This window comes from Neopelma chrysocephalum, unplaced genomic scaffold (assembly GCF_003984885.1).
Source record: "Neopelma chrysocephalum unplaced genomic scaffold, ASM398488v2 Primary Assembly neopelma1_25, whole genome shotgun sequence".
Lineage (NCBI taxonomy): Eukaryota > Metazoa > Chordata > Aves > Passeriformes > Pipridae > Neopelma > Neopelma chrysocephalum.
In genome coordinates, this window is record NW_020897694.1 from 30,835,438 (window position 1) to 30,853,461 (window position 18,024).

An 18,024-nucleotide genomic window follows, 5' to 3' on the forward strand; every position below is an offset into this window, starting at 1 on the left:
TCTCTCCTCAAAGTTAATGCATGAATTATCTAACAGCAAAATCAGAAACTAAATTGGTGCTTTTCAAAAGTATTATTGCTTACTAAAAATAAATACCAGACAGACTTTAAAAATAGGTTTTATTTAGTAATTGAAAAAATATACATTGAACTGGATATTTGGAAATTAATCCTACATTACTAAAATAGCTTAAAAAGTATTATTTGAAAGATAAACCGACAGTTGATTGTAAAAGCCTAGCCCTGTTGCACTTCACAGTTTAGCTTTAACTGTAATGAGCACAGGGGGTTATTAGTTTTTAAGTAATTGATTTGTATTTCATACATATATAGGTCATTATTAATTCATTAGTACCTCAATCAAAAGTTTAGGTTCTACTTTACAAAGGTTATTTACACAGAGAAACATGGGATCTATGCAATATCCTAAAATCAAAGTGCTTCTGAGGCTGTGCAGTGCTCAATGCTAAAACCAATGTAAACAAATTAAAATAGTACAGATGAAGTTTATAAATTACCAAATTCTGTAGCATATGGAATACACACAAAACACATCCACAAAAACATGAATGTGACTGCAAATTGATAAATAAACAATAAATAAATAGTAGAATTTCCATAAAACAGTAAATTATTGTGTCCATTTTGAAAAATGGAGGCAAGCATTATTAACAGCTAGCACAAACTAGCCAGTTTCAAACATATTTTATTTATGTAAAATATTAAATCTCTCCTGAGATCTGTTTGTGCATTAAAAGGCTTACATTATTTATCTTGTGGTGGTTTTTGTTCTTCCAACATAGCTTAGCATTCTCTTGCTTCCGCAACACTATAATTAAAAGCCTTCCTCTGATTTCAGCAATACAGTGTTATTCTTTAGCCAGAGTCAGCTTTAAGCAGACATGAAAACACACAAAAAATTTAAGGCAACCTCATAAAATCTGAGTCCAATCATTCCAACAAGAATGCCTTTGCTCCAATCTTAAAAACTACTTTAAACTAAGTACTGATTTTCATTCTTTGCGACTCCTTCCTCCACTGACTCTGTTACCCACAGCTCAGTTACAATTTTAAATTTTTTCCCAAATGTTCTCCTGAGTGTTTTCATCTCTTTTACCCGGGAATGATCTTCTCCTATAACAACATGGGAGACACCTTCTACAAGGTGAGAGACTACTTTTGCACCATAAAAGCGGAGCTCCAAAGCTCTAATTGATAGTGTTATTCCAGGAATTTTGCTTTTAGGCTCATTAACAATGGCATAACAGTCCACATAAATAGTGTTTCCTCTGAATATACTGAGCTGACAACTGTTCCATGAATAACGTTCTTCTATCTCTGCAATTATGTCCAAAGGCATTGCTTTATTGTCTTTCACTCTTGAGAACACTTCCTTGAGCTGTGCAACATCTGTGTTTGCTGTGTAGCTGTCTCCATAACAATCATACTCACGAGCAAAATGTTCTTTTGTGTCAGGAGACATGTGAATCATAAAGGCTGGTTGCCAAGGCACCAGCATTTTGGTTTGAAAACATTGAAGGAGCCACTCTGCCCTCACCACATCATATTTGTTGGAAGCAATGATGTTTTTCACTCTGACATTCTCAGCTCCTGCAATGACACAGTAAGTCTCCGGCCCTGGGTTCTGTACCACACTGCCACCACATTCGGCTATTCTGCTTTCCAGCTCAGACTTTGTGTATTTCCCCGTTCCTGTCATAACACAAAACTCAACATCTTCAAATACATTTGAAACCTTGTTTACACTAGAAAGATCAGGAGCTTTAAATTGCTCAGCTATTCCAATTACCTTCCTCACTTTTGAAACAGTTTTCCTTTTTTTCTCATGTGGCTCATCATACTCATCTACATGAAGGTGCTTAGATGCCAGTTTCCCTTCTGCTTTGCTTCTGAGATCTTCTAACATGTCTGAAGTCATGCACTCGTACCATTCTTTGTCCTCTCGTATCTTCTCGATTCGGGGGAATCTCAAAGTACAGTCAGTTTTGTACATATCACTGTCAACAATCTCGGCTGCCTTGATCTGAACTATGACAGAGTTGCAAGGTTCAATGTACATTTCAGGTTTTTCCGTTCCACACAAAATGTTACAGGGAGGGTCCTTCCTTTGGTAGGGCTTCCAGTATTTCGCCAGTTTCAAGCCTAGATCATACAACTCCTTCATAGTATAGCCAGAGCCAACACGACAAATTGAGTGGAAAATGGTTGGTTTTTCATTTGGAGGGGGCGTCTCTGCAATAGCGCACAGAAAATGAGACATCATCCCACCACGTGACCCCTTTCCCCAGTAACCACCAACAATTAAAAGGTCTAGTTCATCCATCAGTCCATTCACGTATTCTGGCTTGATTTTTAACCAGCCTTCCCCACGTTTGTCAGGCTTGTAGGTGGACATGGGATCTTTCACCATAATCCCTTCCTCTCTGTTATCTATTGCTTCATTTAAAGCATCAATTACTTCTTTTCTTGTTCTGGCACTTTTCTTATGTACAATATGCATCCTGCCCTTTACCGGGGTGAACAGGCTACTTAAGATTTCATATCTTTTGCTTAGTACTTCGTGCCCCAACTTCTGATCGTTAACCATCAATACGTCGAACACACAGAAGCAGGTCTGCAGATCAGAGTCCTCCACCATTCTTTTTATGTCAAATTTGTTTCCTTTTTGCATAAAGGTTTGTGTCTCAGGATTGTAAGCCATCATTTCACCATCGAGAATGCAATTTTGTATGTTGCTTTTAAATACATTATGAATAAATGGTGTTAATGAACCTTCAAGGGGTGAAGCACCAAACTGCTGAGTATAGTCAAACCCATTTCGGGAAAAATATTTATACACGTCCCCATCTTTGTGCATCTGCATACGTTCACCATCCAGTTTAGTTTCTATGTAGAATATCTGGTTATTCATCTGTTTCTCAATTTGCTGTACATCTGCAATAGCAGCAAGCATTGGTTTAAAGGCAGAAAACAACATGATAGAAACATCACTAAGTGAGACAGAGGGATCATGCAGCTGTCTGCAAACCTTTTCTAAATCAGTTGTGACGTTGTGTAATTCAGCAGCATCAGGATGAAAAATGGAAAATATAGTTTGTTGACTAACACCAAGCTTTAGATCCTTTATAATCATCCGGATGAGCCATTTTTGTTCCAGTGCTGTGCTCTGGGTAATTAACTGAAGAAGACTTTTCTTTAACTGACCCTTGTTTTTAGCAGCATTATTATTAGCTATCGCATCTAAGTGTTCATTGACTTGTTCTATTGTCAGTCTGCCTTGTTTTGGGCTCCTAGGTTTTAGCACAAAGTATGCAATCATTGCAAAATCTCCAGCATCTCCTCGTGAGCCTGTAGGTGTTCTGTAATTTAAAAGCTTTGCAGCATCTTTTCCATCTTTTGGTAAATGAAGCAATTCGATATACAGCTTTGCAAGCATAGTTTCTTTAATTCCATATGCCATCCTTTCTCTTTCCAGCTGTGGAAGAATAAGTCGCATAGCTGGGTAAAAGGAATCTGTGACACCTTTCTCTTTTTGGTGAAGTGCATCATGGAATTTCCTCCAGGAATCCAGAAAATCCTTAAAATACTTGGTTTTCTCCGGACGAGATTTACACTTCTGTATTCGCTCCAGAGTAGAACACAGATCTGCAAAAGGCACGTGAGAGGCCACCGTTTTTTTAGGAGGCTGCGAAACAGGTGCAGAAGCCATCAGTCTGCTTTTCATTAAGAACAAAAAAAAAAGTATATATTTTTAGAGAAAGTGACATCACATTATTCAAAAAAACTGCATCTCGAATTAGTATTTATATTTTTCCTTCTTTTTCTAACTAAGATTTAACCGTTATCTTTACTCAAAGGTCATCAGCTAGTACCACCGTCCTTAGTTAAGGGTCACACTCATCGGTGGTGCTGCGACACTGAAACACTGGCATCACCTAGACTGAGGACTGACTGCAAGGCAGAAGGCAGCGCGCTCCCCTCCTGTTGCTGCCCAGGCAGGAGCTTTCACTGCTCGGAGACCAATTTCCTCCTCCACCCCGCTCGAGAACGCAGCCTGCTCCCGACACCACCCGCCTTCGGGCCCTGTCGCCCGGCCGCTCCCCACCGTCTGAGGGAGCGGTGTCCAACGGGGCCGGCCCCCTCCCGCGGAGAGGGACCACACCCGCCCACCCCACAGCCCCCTGTCACGGTCACGGGGGGGGAGCGGACACTTCCCGGGCGGGCACCTCCTGCTCTGCACGGGAGGAGACAGCCGGGGCGACGGAGGCGCAGCCACCCCGGGGGAGACTTACGTGGATCCGGGGATACCTGCAGTAAAGGGCTGACACCAGCTGCCCCCCCCCCGGAAGAGGAGGAGCGGCCCGGTGATGCCGTGGTCCGCGCTCCTCCCCCGGGCCGGGGCGGGGAAGCGCTGGCGGAGCCCCGGGTGGAGGAAGGCGGGGAGAGAAGGGAAAACGGCCGGGCGGTGACCTGGAAGCGGAACCGCGGTTGCGGTGACTTCCTGCCTCGGGAGGAAGGAGCCGTGGTTGAAGTTGCGCGTCGGGGTCTGCGCTGGCCCGAGGCACCGGCGGCGGCCGCCCGGGAGGATGCGGCGGGTGGGTCTCGCCGCCCTGGGGCCGGTCCCGCCCCGCGGGGAGGGCGCTTGGCAGGGGGAGGTGGTGGCCGGCCCCCGCCCCGTGAGGCCGCGGCGGGGCGGGCGGGAGCCGGGGCAACGGGGGCAGCCGGCAGGTTTGGTTGTCAGTTTGGTGTTTGGGATCTCTCCGTGGATAAATGCGGCTTTTCCCTGGGAGCGGCTGGCAGGCCGGTGCTGTCCCGGGGGTTGTGCGGCTCCTGTGCCGGCCTTTCGGGACGTACCTCCCGAGGAGCTGCTGCGTTGACAGCGCCGCAGAAGTTCCTACAGGTGCCTCCCTGCGAAGCCCCGGGAGATCTTTAGCTTCTTGGTAGCAAGGTCTTGCTCTAGTGTTTCGTTTGTCTCCGCTGCCGTATGGAACAATTCCTGCAAATGGGGATGCTTGTAGAAGGTTAGGCTGCTCATGATAACTTTAATGTTCTTACTGTGCCAAGTGACTGTATTGGCAAGGCTGAACCAGGTGGTTGTCTTAGGTAAAAAAGAAAATATTTTAACATGCTTGTCAAGTAATATGTTTTAGAAGCCTATGCTCACTAGAAAGCTAAGGTCGTAATATAGCCAGTCTTGATTAGTTCTTGTTTTGGCGGTTTTTTACTCATTATTGTCATTATTCAAGACATGCCTCTAAGGTTCATTAAGACTTGTCGGTTATAAAAGGAGGTGTAATAAGAGTTAAGAGGAAAACACTTTCAATTATGAACATGTGCAACCTGATGCAGAGTTGTGAAAATTCCCTGTTTGAAATAAGTAGGATAAGTGGCTTGTTGATTTTAAAAGCCAGAGCCTTTAAATGTGTGACACTTAGTTATTCTTACTGTGCTTTTTCCTTTATTGGGAGTCACTGCTTTGCTATCATTTTTCCTTTCTCTGTCTTTTTTTTTCATGAGTGTCTCTGTAGGATTTTAGTACTAAGGAAGTGTATTTTTCCTGTCTTCTAGGTTTGTAGATTGTAGCTTGTAAATTTTCTTTCAGATCAGTTCCCATCTGAAATTAATTTTTTACAGTTGAGGACTTAGTATTCCTATTTACAGGAGTCTTCTGAATAAATATGAATAAATGTAAAGCTTGAGCAAATCTTATCTGTGTTTGGAGCAGGCAGAGTCCAGGAGAAGGAAGTGCAGTAGAAACCAACAGATGTCTTTTGGCATTTCTTAAAAACACAGAGAAATACCTGATTTTGTTTGTTTATTTTGAAATCCAAAAGATTGCAGTGAGTGCTAAGACTTAGCTCTTAAATGAGGAAGCAGCCATTAAACACTGGATTGTGCTTCTTAGCACTAACTTTAAGGCTGCTCATACACTAAAAGTTAGTTTTAAGGAGACAATGTAAATCTAGCATAACTTCATTTTTATGCACTATGTATATTATATACTGTGTACTGTATGTATAGTCCAGGACATTTTGATGTGATTCTTGAACTTCACTGTAAAATGTTTTCAAGTTCATCAGATGTTTCAAACAAGTGTTCAACTTAATAGGTGGAGCATGAATATGAAATGCATAATTTCATCAGTAAAGCAGTTGTAGTTCTAGGGGTTTGGATGCTAGCACTTCTTAATTTTCTTACAAGTAACTGAAGACAAATGGTAAATTATGTGTGTAATTCAAAGCAATTTTACTCAATTCATACATGGAATTGTCTTTCAGGCAGAGATGAAGCCTGGGAAATCATCACATCTAAAGGTAAATGCTTTATAATGTGATTGGTGTATGAAAATGACCCTTTTTTAATATTGAAAATATGGACCAAGACAAAACAACAGGATTTGCGACAGATACAAGAGTAATTTCAGCTGCCATTCAAAATGAATGAAAAATTATTCACAAGTACTCTAACTATGCACTTGAGTTTTTGTGATTCTTCGGTCAGTAATAGCATTAACCAATTAGGAATAGCATTAGGGCAAAGCAGAATATTGTTCAAGTACCTTGATCATAAAGACCTTATTTTTTTTCTCAGAATTTTTATTGTTGTGAGTGATTTGTGTTTTCAGTAGTTACCTAATTATGAGATTTGTAGCTCATCTGATAGAACATAAAGGTCTGCAATAGCTCCTGGACTGTGGATTCAGCAGTGGAGATGTATAGACACAGGGACGTGTGTATATCAACATATGTGTATATCCCTCTGACATAAAATTGAAACTCATCACTTGCAAATTTCCTTTCTGTTTTGAGGGGCGATACAGTTATGTGGCAATGTAAACTGAACTGGTCTTTAAGCCAAAGGTACAGCAACAGTCTGACTAAGTCTTACTTTCATTGGGTCAAGGTTGAATTAGGCTGTATTGCTGTTCCTGTGTGTTAATGATTTCCACAATAGAACTTTGTATTTCAGTACTGTCTTCTGCTTGTCTTTGAAGTATACAAGCATCATCAAAGAAATACTTGTAGGAAGCATCAAGATTCCCAAAGGCTAGCCTTTCTAATGCACATTATCAGAGGGACAGGAGGAAATGTGAAGCATGTGGATGGTAGAGGAAAGACCTCTAATCATATTTGTGAATAAAAAAACATTATGAGAACGATGGAGAGGAACTGAATTTATATAGTCTGGAGAAAATGAAGGTAGGTTTCGTATTTGGAGGTTAATAAACATTGAACCTAAAGTGAAGAATTTAAGTAATAAGTGTCCCTTCTTTTTAGGTGTATTAGGAAATATTTTCCAGTAGTAAGAGTAGCTAAGAACAAGAACAGCATATGTAGGAATTAACATTAACATAAGAGTTACTTAGGAAAACATCTACCATATAGAACTGTATGGTTCTGCTGTTGTTGACTATATTTGTCACAGACATTGACTTTTGTGACAAGTTTTAAAAAAATGCCCTTATGCTTGTTTACATAACCTTTAACTTAGTTTAAATAATCAGCAGTTATAAAATACTGTGGATGCTGTAAAATGGGATGTGACTCCTTGTATAGGAAAACTTTTCTTGCAAAGTCATTTGCAAAATTAAACAATTACTTGAAATACGGTGCCGTAATACAATGTTCCTTCAAATTTTTTTTTTTTAATTTTTTTAGTGAACCAAGAATGAGTTCCAGGGAATCAATGTTTTGTCTAGGAGATTTGAAAACGAAACCTTTAGAGAAACCTTATTTCCCTGTCTGATACAAAACTTCCACTAGACTGCCACTGGCCAACTAGCTGACTTCCCTTGGTTCCCATGTCTCCATCTGTAATACGAATGATGTTTCATGTTATCTCTTTAGAGAGCTGTAGAGGCAATATAACTGAGGTAACAGTAGAAGGCAATATAACTGAGATAATCCTGTTAAACAGCCATGAAAAAAAAATTACCTAGTCATACTTGCATAAGACAGAAATTGATTGGAAAGTTCTCTTTTAGAAGGCATAAAGGTGTGCATGCTTCTTGCCATAACTAGGACATCAGTTATGGAGCAAGTCCATGAGTGGTTCTTGTAGTCCAGGAAGAGAAGCAGTCTTGTCTAGAAAGAGGGACAGTTTTGTCCAGGTGGTGGGTTTGCTCTGTTTCTTATTTTAACCTGGTCAGACATCAAAGTCTAAATGCATTGTTCTCCCTTTCCTATCCCTCTCTCACACCTTTCCCTGACTATTCTGGCCCCCTATTAGTCAGAAAAATTAGAGATACAGGAGAATCGTAACACATGCTCTTCGTACCTCAACACAGAGTTTTTGCATGATGAGATGTTACATTGTAAAGTGTTTGAAAGATGTATAACTTCCCATCCAGCACAACAGGAGTGGGAAATGAAGTGTCTGTGTGTTGTCTTGCAGTATATTGAACAGTCTCAAATCTCATACTCTTCAAACAGTCTTAAATCTCATACACTTCAAAAAATGCTGACCTTATTGCTCATTGAAAATTACTATATTAGCTTACCCTTTTTATTTCTGTCCTTCAAGTGGAAGTTTGGTTCTGTTTGTATCATCTTCTGCTGTTCAGCTCAAACATGACAGTGTTTGGAAGGCCTGTTGCATTGGGCTCCATAGAAAGCATGGATTGTAGCTTTATTGACAATAAGCTTGTATTGATTTGGTTTAGAGTCTCTTCTAGGCCTGCATGCTTGTTTGAGAAACCATCTTTTATCTCTGCAGTGATCTTTCAATTGGTATTGGAAGAAAGCGGGGAAGAACCTAGAGAAACTTACATCTTAGTTGTCTAGCTGACAAATCTTGCAGCAAGATGTGAAGTATGAGATATGGGCTGATTCCAGCCTGGAAGTGAATGGAACTAGTTTCTCATAACTGGGAGGAAAACTTTAATGGTAATGTAGTTATTCATTAGTGCAGAGTAGTCCACTTTATTTAAATATGTACTGAGCATGAAACATTTGTGGCTGTGTAGTTTGCCCTTCCTGTTAACTACTATGTGTTGAGTTCTAGTTGTAGGATGCATTGGTTTTAGAACTCTAGTAGCAAAGTTTATATATGTGTATATATATATATAATATATATAAAAATATATATATTTATATATATAATAATCACACAGCAGCAGTATCTCAGTAGTATAGCATTTTGATGATGTTAGCTTACTAAAATAAAAATAGAAGCGGTGCACAAATGAAACTAAAGTCAACTGTATCAGTCTTCAAGTAACAATCCTTAGTATATATGGGCATTTTGCTAAACTTCATCACTTTGAGATTTTTGTTACTTCTTTGTCTTTTATTAGTTTTGTTTAGTGATGGGTCTCGTACTCTTGTGAATGTCTTGATGAGAAAGCATTTTTGGAGTCTCATTTGTAAGGAAGTCAACAAAATTTTGAACAGATAGGGAGAATGGTTTTACTCTCTCATTGTAAGTGTTCTTTTAGCCTTGAAATGTAATGCAGGAAATGTTTGTTAACTTCATTAGGAAGTTCTCTTAGAAATTGAAGTAGCTACTTTATATGTCTCCTAATATGAGCTTATAAATAATACAGGAGAACAAAGCTGGGATAACTGCTCTTTTTAACTACTTTATATTTCACCAGTTTTATGTATTTAGAGTAGATACGGTATATAAAATCTTAATTTCACATTGTTTTTGGTTAATATGTAAATCTTTAGATGTAACAGATTATTTTTATTTCTGATTTATTTCTAATTGTTACATAAAATAGTTATACATGGCAGTTTTTCCTGGTCAGATTGGGTGCTTAACATATCTGTGGAACACAAAAGCTGTGGCTGCAGAGGTCACCAGTTATCACTTGATCCTACCAAGATGGCTGGTGCAGAATGCTTGAATGCATCTCTGCATGTCATACTCCTTTGGATTTAATTCAGATTCTTCCTGCATTACATCATTTCAGGAGGTTATAACTTTGTGTCTAAACTGTAATTATTACTGCTTTATGACTTAGTTTTGTTAAACAAGTGAGCTTGTGTTGTCATTCCAGGCAGTGTGGCAACTGAGTGGTGTACTGTAGTTCTCGTGTAGGTTTGGCAGTTTTTGCCTGTTTCCATATTTCACTTGAACCCAGCAGTAAATACTGTGAGAGATTATATGTGTGCTGGGAGATGTAACTGTCTCTTATCATTGGAAGGAAGGTTTAATCTATGGTCGTTAACATCACTCTCCTTGTTTTATGCTGTATGCATGTTTTTGTCATGAGTCTGTTTTCAAGTTTGGTCCTTTCAACAGTTGTGCTTTTCATTGACCAGAGAACAGCGTAGTTAGCTGACTGTTTTCAGTGGTCTTGTGTGATGATACAATCTTCATTCAGCTAAAGACTTAATATGGATTACTGATCTGATAGTGGAAAACTAGCATTATAAATCAGAAACAATCAAATATAGCAAAAAAAGCTGTCACAAATGTAACTACAGTGTGGTATCTTACTATAGAGGAGTCTTTCTTCTGACCACTTCACGTGTTGCTCTGTAATCACGGTTGATTGAGATGCTGAAAGACAGCCACCAATAACAGAGCCAGGATGCATGGTGAGCCTCCACTGGCTGCAAAGTGGTGTGCACAGGCTTACTGAATGCTACTTAGCAACTTTAAATAAAGGCTATTTTTGTTTGTGTTCTGGATTTTAGAATTACTTATATAAGCTTTGACAAACTGGTGATACGGTCTGTATGGTTGTTCTCTTGGGTACTAGGGAAGACAGGGAAAGTGTAAGTTACTATAGTCTCAGTCAACCAATTTTCTAGTGCTGTTAATGGATTTTGCTGAAATACTGTAAATGGGATTTTGAAGAATTCTAAAGCCTTTCCTTATGATTGCTTTTCTGCTTGTTTTTACAGAGTCAAATGGTTTCCAAAAAGGGAGTTTGCCACCAAATTTGATGTTAATACTCCGATATGTTGACTTACCATTAATGTTCTGCAAGTATGAATGCTTAAATCACTTCATTTTTCTTTTCCCTATATTTATATGCATACCTCTGGCTTTTTTTTTGCAGGATTTACTTGGAGTAAAATATCACTGACTTCTACAATGGAAAAATCATGGATGCTTTGGACCTTTGTTAAAAGATGGCTACTAGCTTTGGCTTCCTGGTCTTGGAGTCTCTGCCGTATTTGTCTTTTACCCTTGATAGTGACTTTCCACTTGTACGGAGGCATTATACTACTTATATTAATATTTGTATCAATAGCGGGTATATTATATAAATTCCAGGATGTGCTGCTTTACTTTCCTGAACAGCCGTCTTCATCACGCCTTTATGTTCCTATGCCTACTGGTATACCACATGAAAATATCTTCATCAAAACCAAAGATGGAGTTCTTCTCAATCTTATCCTGCTGAGATACACAGGGGACAATGCAGCTTATTCTCCAACCATCATTTACTTTCATGGCAATGCAGGCAACATCGGCCACAGGTTGCCAAATGCTTTGTTAATGCTGGTAAACCTGAAAGTAAACTTGATTCTGGTCGATTATAGAGGGTATGGAAAAAGTGAAGGAGAAGCAAGTGAAGAAGGCTTGTACTTAGATTCTGAGGCTGTGTTAGACTATGTGATGACTCGGTCCGATCTTGATAAAACAAAAATTTTTCTTTTTGGCCGTTCCTTGGGGGGAGCAGTAGCTATTCACTTAGCTTCTGAAAATTCCCATAGGATTTCTGCCATCGTGGTGGAGAACACCTTTCTTAGCATCCCTTATATGGCCAGCACTTTGTTCTCTTTCTTTCCAATGCGATATCTTCCCTTATGGTGCTACAAAAATAAATTTCTGTCCTACAGAAAAATCTCTCAGTGCAGAATGCCTTCTCTCTTCATCTCTGGGTTGTCTGACCAGTTAATTCCACCAGTTATGATGAAGCAACTTTATGAATTATCCCCAGCTCGGACTAAGAGATTGGCAATATTTCCTGATGGAACTCATAATGACACTTGGCAGTGCCAGGGTTATTTCACTGCACTTGAACAGTTCATCAAAGAAGTAATAAAGAGTCACTCCCCTGAAGAAATGGCGAAAACATCATCTAATGTAACAATAATATAATTGATATTCTTCTTTGGGGTAGGGTGGGGGGAGTACCTGCACTGTAACTTGATTTGTGATAAGTGGTAAAAGAATGTCCATTTTTAAATGTATGTCATGTCTGTACTTGCCTAAAGAGTGAAATTAAACTTGGAAAGATCTGATATTTTATTAAGGTGTTCCAGATAACTTTTACATTTGCAGCATTGTAAATGAACCATTTTATGTCTTTCTCATACTTTTTTGGTATGTCTGTCCATAAATTCCATTTCTTTGATATGTACAACAGATGCTATTAAAGGAACTTGCTACAAAAGTAGTGCAGAATGTATTAGTTTAGAACAACAGGAAGCTCTTCAGTATTCACTGCTGTATGTGTGAGCTTTTTGGACAGCCATTGTTAGCACAATGATTTGTTGCTTCTCTTAGAGTTTATTTACAGTGTGCCATGCATGAGATTAGTGTTTTATTCCTTGAAATTTTATATTATGCAAAGTGGGAAGTCTTTAATGTGCTAAATAATATAAAATAACATTAATGGTAGGGTATACATGCAGGTATACTATCCTGGGTTATTACTAGTTTTTTATGGTTATGCAAACATATATATTTCAAACTGCAACTGAAAATGAAAAAAACATTTTCCCTGTTTTCATTTTACTATTTGTATTGTAATAGTACACAGAAAGTTGTATGTGCCTAAACATACTTCAGGATTTTACCCAGGCAATTTTACCGTGGAAAATAGAAGTAACCTTCAGAAAGATAGCAGTGCAATCTAAGCTCCCTTCTGCCTCAAGCCCTCCTCACTGATGTACATGCAAACTATTTGTTACTAGTAGTCTGCTTGTGCATTTTGAGGTGGTATTTCTCAAGGCAAAATGGGTGGTCATACAAGGTAAAAGTAAGTATCTGTGTTAGTTTTTTAGGCTGGTGTAGTTAAATGTATGTGCCCTTTACTTATACTTCCAAAAGAAACAAATTCAAATAATTATCAGTGATCACTTGATTAGAGATTAATGTATACAGTTGTTACAGTAAGGATAATAAAAACGAGCAGGTAGTCCTAGGCAGTGATATTATTGAGAGTAGGAAGGCTCTGCAGATACTGACTGGATCAATGGGCCAAAGCCAATGGTATGAGGTTCAACAAGTCCAAGGGCTGAGTCCTGCACTTGCGTCACAACAAGCCCATGCAGCACTACAGGCTGGGGGAAAAGTAGCTTGAGAGCTGCTCAGCAGAAAGGGACTTGGGGGTGCTGGTCAACATCCAGTTGGACGTAAGCCAGTAGTGTGTCCAGGTGGCCAAGAAGGCCAATGGCATCATGGCCTGTACCTACTCCAGCAGGAGTAGGGCAGAGAATGTCTGTCTGTCAGGGCTGGTGTGGCCACACCTTGGGTTCTGTGTGCAGTTTTGGACCCTTCATGACAAGAAAGACAGTGAGGTGCTGGGGTGTGTCCAGAGAAGGGCAATGGAGCTGGGGAAGGGCCTAGAGGGTAAGTCCTGTGACGAGCAGCTGAGGGAGCTAGGGTTGTTTAGTCCAGAGAAAAGAAGGCTCAGGGGAGATCTTTTCGCTTTCTACTACCTGAAAGGAGGTTTTAGCAAGGTGGGTTTCAATCTCTTCTGCCATGTCTCAAGTGTTAGGACAAGAGGAAATGGCTTTAAGTTGTGTCAAGGAAGGTTCAGACTAGATATTAGAAAAAAAATTTTTACTGAAAGAGGTGCTAGGTATTGGACTGAGTTGCCCAGAGAGGTGGTGGAGTCACCATCTCTTGAATTGTTCACGAACCATCTGGATGTGGCACTTGGGGATATGGTTTAGGAGTGATTATGGTGGTGTTAGGTTGATGATTGGACTAGGTAATCGTGAAGATCTCTTCCAACCTTAATTCTGCAATCAAAGACCTATGCTGTTAGCTTAGTTTGTTTTGGAGTGTGGGAACTGTTTATATCTCTTCTGCAGGTTTAATTTCTCATCTGCTGCAGCTGATTTTGCCTCTTCCAAATATTTTTTTTGGGGAAGAGCAAACTGAAAAATCTTCCACACAATGTGTATGATTACCCTTCAGATTGAAATTTTTAAATAAACTTTTATACCATGTTGTCCTGATTCAGAAAAGCATCTCAGCACACACCTAAAATCTGTTTCCTGAGGGACAGTGGTATTTTAAGCTTGTGCTTAAGTTCTTTGGTTGAATAAAACTGCTTTCCAGAACTGGTGCCTTAGTGGTTATGCCTCCTAATGGAATTACAGTTCTTCTGTACACATGCATAATAGTTATCAGCAATTTGTAGATAGGATGATACATCTTTACTTAAATGTGATTTTTTTTTTAATTTTTCAATATATATACATACCAGAACTTGCTGCTTTCTCTGGTAAGTATATTTTGTGATACTATTATTAAGGTTTTCTTAGAGTTGATTGAAAAAAATAAAGATCTTTTGGGATCTATAGACCTAAAATCGTAGAGCATAGTTTTAAATCTGAGTGAAACCAAAACTGTATTTTCAGCCTTACAGTGGTGGTGTTTTTTGGGGTTTTTTTGTTTCTTTTTTTTTGGGGGGGGGCAGACAGGCAGGGCATGTGGGGAAGGTATATTTGAGAAGTTTGGCTGTGGGGATGGGAGGTGAGGCGGTGTTTGTACCAGCAGAAAGGAGTTAGCAGACATAGTATTTCCTTTCCCTGGTGTGAGCTGCTTGCATAGATTGTTTCATCTACTTCACATTACTTTAGAATAGAGGTGGAAGGAGAGAAGGAAAATTGGCAGTCAAATACTGCTTTTTTAAAAATCAGTAATAAAGCTAAAAGAATAGATTAATTGTTGGAGACAGAATTAAGAGAAAGTAGTTGTTTGTTTCAGTTGTCATAACTTGCCATTAAATGCAATTGTGATTTTTTTCCTAAAATGTCAGTTTCTAAACTAACATGGATTTTAACGCAACTTCCCACCCATCAAAACAAAAATCTCAACCCAAAATACCCCTAGTATTACATGGCACTTATGTACAAATGAAGTATTCTCATTTGGGCATACAGTTGCAAATCAGAGTCAATTGTGTGATGTTAGATTATGGCAATCTGAAACTGTCCAAAGTGGGCTCTGTGTAAATATTACTTTTGATTATCAAGCCATATATTTTCACTATACTGTCTGCAGGACATAAATATGAAACTTTGTCTGCTTTTGCAAGTATTGAGTGTGAGAAGACACAGTTGTCATATGTGCATCCTTTACACTTAATGTGGTTTCTTCCACCTTCCACATATGTTTTGCTTCTCCCTTAATGGGTTGGCCACATACACTTGTGAATGAATGTTATCATGCTATTTTTTGTTGCATTGGCTGTGAAATCCACTGAAAGAAAACAGGAAGGAAATGATGTTTTTATGCAAATATTCCACTCCTGTGCATACAGTACTTTAAGGGAGGGAGGAGGGGGAAGGAACTTGTTCTGACAAGTCAAGACTTGTTTTTGTTTTATGGACTGTGTGATGGAAACCCACACTTACCTGCTGCTAAAAACTGAACTGTAAGCAACATAGTAATAATAACTTTAAATTGCCAAAATGTGTGCTATGATACTGTTGCATTTATTTAATACCATTATATGTTTTCTCATAAAAGTTATCCATTTGTATATAGATATTTCTCAAGTATTTGTCCTGTACGTATGAATTTCTAGTTTGGGAAAAAGTTGAGTTATTTTCATAGGTTTGTACAAAAGCTTCTTGGTTTAAACATGCTCGATAAAGGAATTGTCTGTTTTATAAGAGGAAATTTAATTTAAAAAAAAAAAAGGAAAAACAAAGGTGGAGGGGGGGCAGGAGTTGAACAGCTGTAGCAGTAGAGTCCTTGTAAGTAAGCATAAGACCTTGTGTGCACATGTGTGTGGTTTTAATCAGTGGAAATACTTGAGGCTTCCTGCTAACCCAAGTTTACATTCCCAGTATTTGTTTCTGAACTGTGAAATGCAGAGAGATAAGCTGTGCTTTCTTCTGAAGACATGTTAACTGGTTTAGCTGCCCTCATGTCCATTTCTCAGGTAAAATTAGAAATAGAGCACAAATGCATTTGGTAGGCTACGGACAATCTCTCAGCTGAAGGGCAGAAGGATTAACTATTTATACAAAATATGCATATCAGCATCTCTAAGCTAATCATTTGGGTCACGTTGGATGTTCACAGTGAAGAATGCAAGGCTGAATTGAGAGTCCAAGGTATGGTCTCTTCTGTTAGCAAAAAGATGCAGACGTACCTCCATTTGTATTTCATAATTCAGTTCTTGAAAAGTACATTTTTATTTTTGTTAATGACATGTCATTTTGCTGGAGGCACTTCTGCCAAATATAAAATCAGTGCCTCTTGCATGTAGTGGGATCAGCCTGATGAATCCCATTAGGTATAATTTGCAATGCCATCCTGCTTGTATAATTTAAAGTAGAACCCCGCAGAAGTGTAAATAGAGATAGCATATTGAAGTTCTAAATAACACTTGTGTTTTGAATTCAGAAACAGTCACTGGATATAAGATGCAAGCTTTTTATTTGATTTTTCTTTAATATATAGTTAAGGCAAAACTGTCTTATAAAATATTCTTAAGTTTTGTAGACAAAGCGTAAATGTGACTGTATATGTGCTAATTGTGGCAAAGTTTTACATTCTCATTCTAGTCTGGTTTTTACAATAAAGTTAATTTTACAAAAAACACTTTTCTATTTTTATGTACTGACATATGCAATAAATTGATACATTAAAAGTGCTGTTAATGTCTTGTTCTAGTCTGTGGCCTTTCTTCAGTGTGTGTAAAGGGGTAGTTCTGTGTGCATGGTAACAAATCAACCCCAAGGTATTGTTTTCAGTTTCTAAAGCCAGAGCACATGGACTAGACATCTGCATTATTAGTTGTGGCATTTGTGGAAAGCTATTATGGCAGGGAAAAAGTATATTGTAAATGTATGTTTCTAAGCTTTGTCATGTATCCTCGCTTTCAGGAAGTGATAATAAGTAAAACTGGTATGCAGTAGCTCTCCACTGCTTTCTAACACAGTTTGCATTTCAAAATTTCTCTGTTTTCTGGGGGACTGAGAGATGGTCTAAATATGATGTCCATTAGGAAGTATTTTGAAGTGTTCTTGACTAGTTTTACCACCTGGTGCTTGCAAAACTTCAAATGTCAATTTTAAATCCTGTAATGCCACTCTAGTAGGTTTATAGTTAATTCATGTAGCTGCAGTGGCATATTGAAGCAATTTCAGCTTTCTTATAGAGAAATATATAACTCGGCTTGTATCACCTCTGCTGCCATTCTGCATAGTTTATATGAAATACCCAGAAAATAAGGATTCTTTTCTAAAGCTGCAAAATGTTTGTCCTCTCCTGGATTACTGCAAGGCTTATAGTTAATTTTTAACCCACTACCTAGTAAACAGGGGTGTGTAGGGGGGTGTAAGTGTGATAAATTTGGACATTCTGTTCAAGATACCTATTAATTTTGAATGAAAAAACAGATATTTCTGATTTTTGTAAAGGAAGAAATAAAAGTGCAGGAGCAACTCAGATTTGAGTAGTCCATGTGAATACTGCCCTTCTTGAATGAGAAGCAGATTGCTGTCTTATGAACTATGTCACTAAAACTTACCTGCACAGTGCTACTCTGGAGAACACAAGTCTTGCATTTGCTTTTTCTTGCTTGAAAATTGATAAGCAGCTGGGCTACAAAGTGCAACATAAGCTGTGTCCTGGAATGTCTCATGATGTTATATTCATTTGCTTAATAGATAGGTATAGAGCTTCATATCAGAAGGTAAAACACAATATTTGAAGTTTTCTCAAAATTTGCAAGTACAGGTTAAATCCTAGTAAGCATTGATAAGGGCGTATGAACATCTAAACTGTAATGAGAACAGCCCTGCTGAGAAGGACTTGAGGATATTTGTATGTGAGAGAATGGACATGA

The 18,024-nt window shown here is 38.7% G+C and overlaps 2 protein-coding genes across 6 annotated transcripts; one reads left to right on the forward strand and one right to left on the reverse strand.

Moving 5' to 3' along the window:
* Window positions 1-105: 105 nt before the first annotated feature.
* LIG4 (DNA ligase 4) lies at window positions 106-4,430 on the reverse strand. Of its 2 annotated transcripts, none has more exons than XM_027674732.1 (2): window positions 4,329-4,430; window positions 106-3,743 (listed from the first exon to the last, which is right to left on the reverse strand). In XM_027674732.1, exon 2 carries the CDS (start codon window positions 3,727-3,729, stop codon window positions 994-996), a length of 2,736 nt encoding a protein of 911 aa, XP_027530533.1. In that variant the 5' UTR covers window positions 3,730-3,743; window positions 4,329-4,430; the 3' UTR covers window positions 106-993. The 2 variants fall into 2 exon arrangements, with proteins under 2 accessions (XP_027530533.1, XP_027530532.1); XM_027674731.1 differs by having other exon boundaries at window positions 4,313-4,423.
* A 40-nt stretch (window positions 4,431-4,470) lies between these two features.
* Window positions 4,471-16,773, forward strand: ABHD13 (abhydrolase domain containing 13). Of its 4 annotated transcripts, none has more exons than XM_027674736.1 (3): window positions 4,471-4,615; window positions 6,303-6,334; window positions 11,035-15,850. In XM_027674736.1, the coding sequence occupies exon 3, from the start codon at window positions 11,070-11,072 to the stop codon at window positions 12,081-12,083; it is 1,014 nt and encodes a 337-aa protein (XP_027530537.1). In that variant the 5' UTR covers window positions 4,471-4,615; window positions 6,303-6,334; window positions 11,035-11,069; the 3' UTR covers window positions 12,084-15,850. The 4 variants fall into 4 exon arrangements, with proteins under 4 accessions (XP_027530537.1, XP_027530535.1, XP_027530536.1 ...); XM_027674734.1 differs by having other exon boundaries at window positions 4,472-4,615; window positions 6,299-6,334; XM_027674733.1 differs by lacking the exon at window positions 4,471-4,615 and adding an exon at window positions 4,749-4,920 and having other exon boundaries at window positions 6,299-6,334; window positions 11,035-16,773.
* The last annotated feature ends 1,251 nt before the right edge of the window (window positions 16,774-18,024 follow it).

Excerpts from the sequence above, each read along its gene's own strand:
- LIG4 (XM_027674732.1), bottom strand. The coding sequence starts at position 3,729 with ATGGCTTCTGCACCTGTTTCGCAGCCTCCTAAAAAAACGGTGGCCTCT.
- ABHD13 (XM_027674733.1), top strand. The coding sequence starts at position 4,791 with ATGCGGCTTTTCCCTGGGAGCGGCTGGCAGGCCGGTGCTGTCCCGGGG. Across the intron at positions 4,921-6,298 it reads CGCCGCAGAAGTTCCTACAG|GCAGAGATGAAGCCTGGGAA; the intron begins GTGCCTCCCTGC and ends ATTGTCTTTCAG. Across the intron at positions 6,335-11,034 it reads GGAAATCATCACATCTAAAG|GATTTACTTGGAGTAAAATA; the intron begins GTAAATGCTTTA and ends TTTTTTTTGCAG.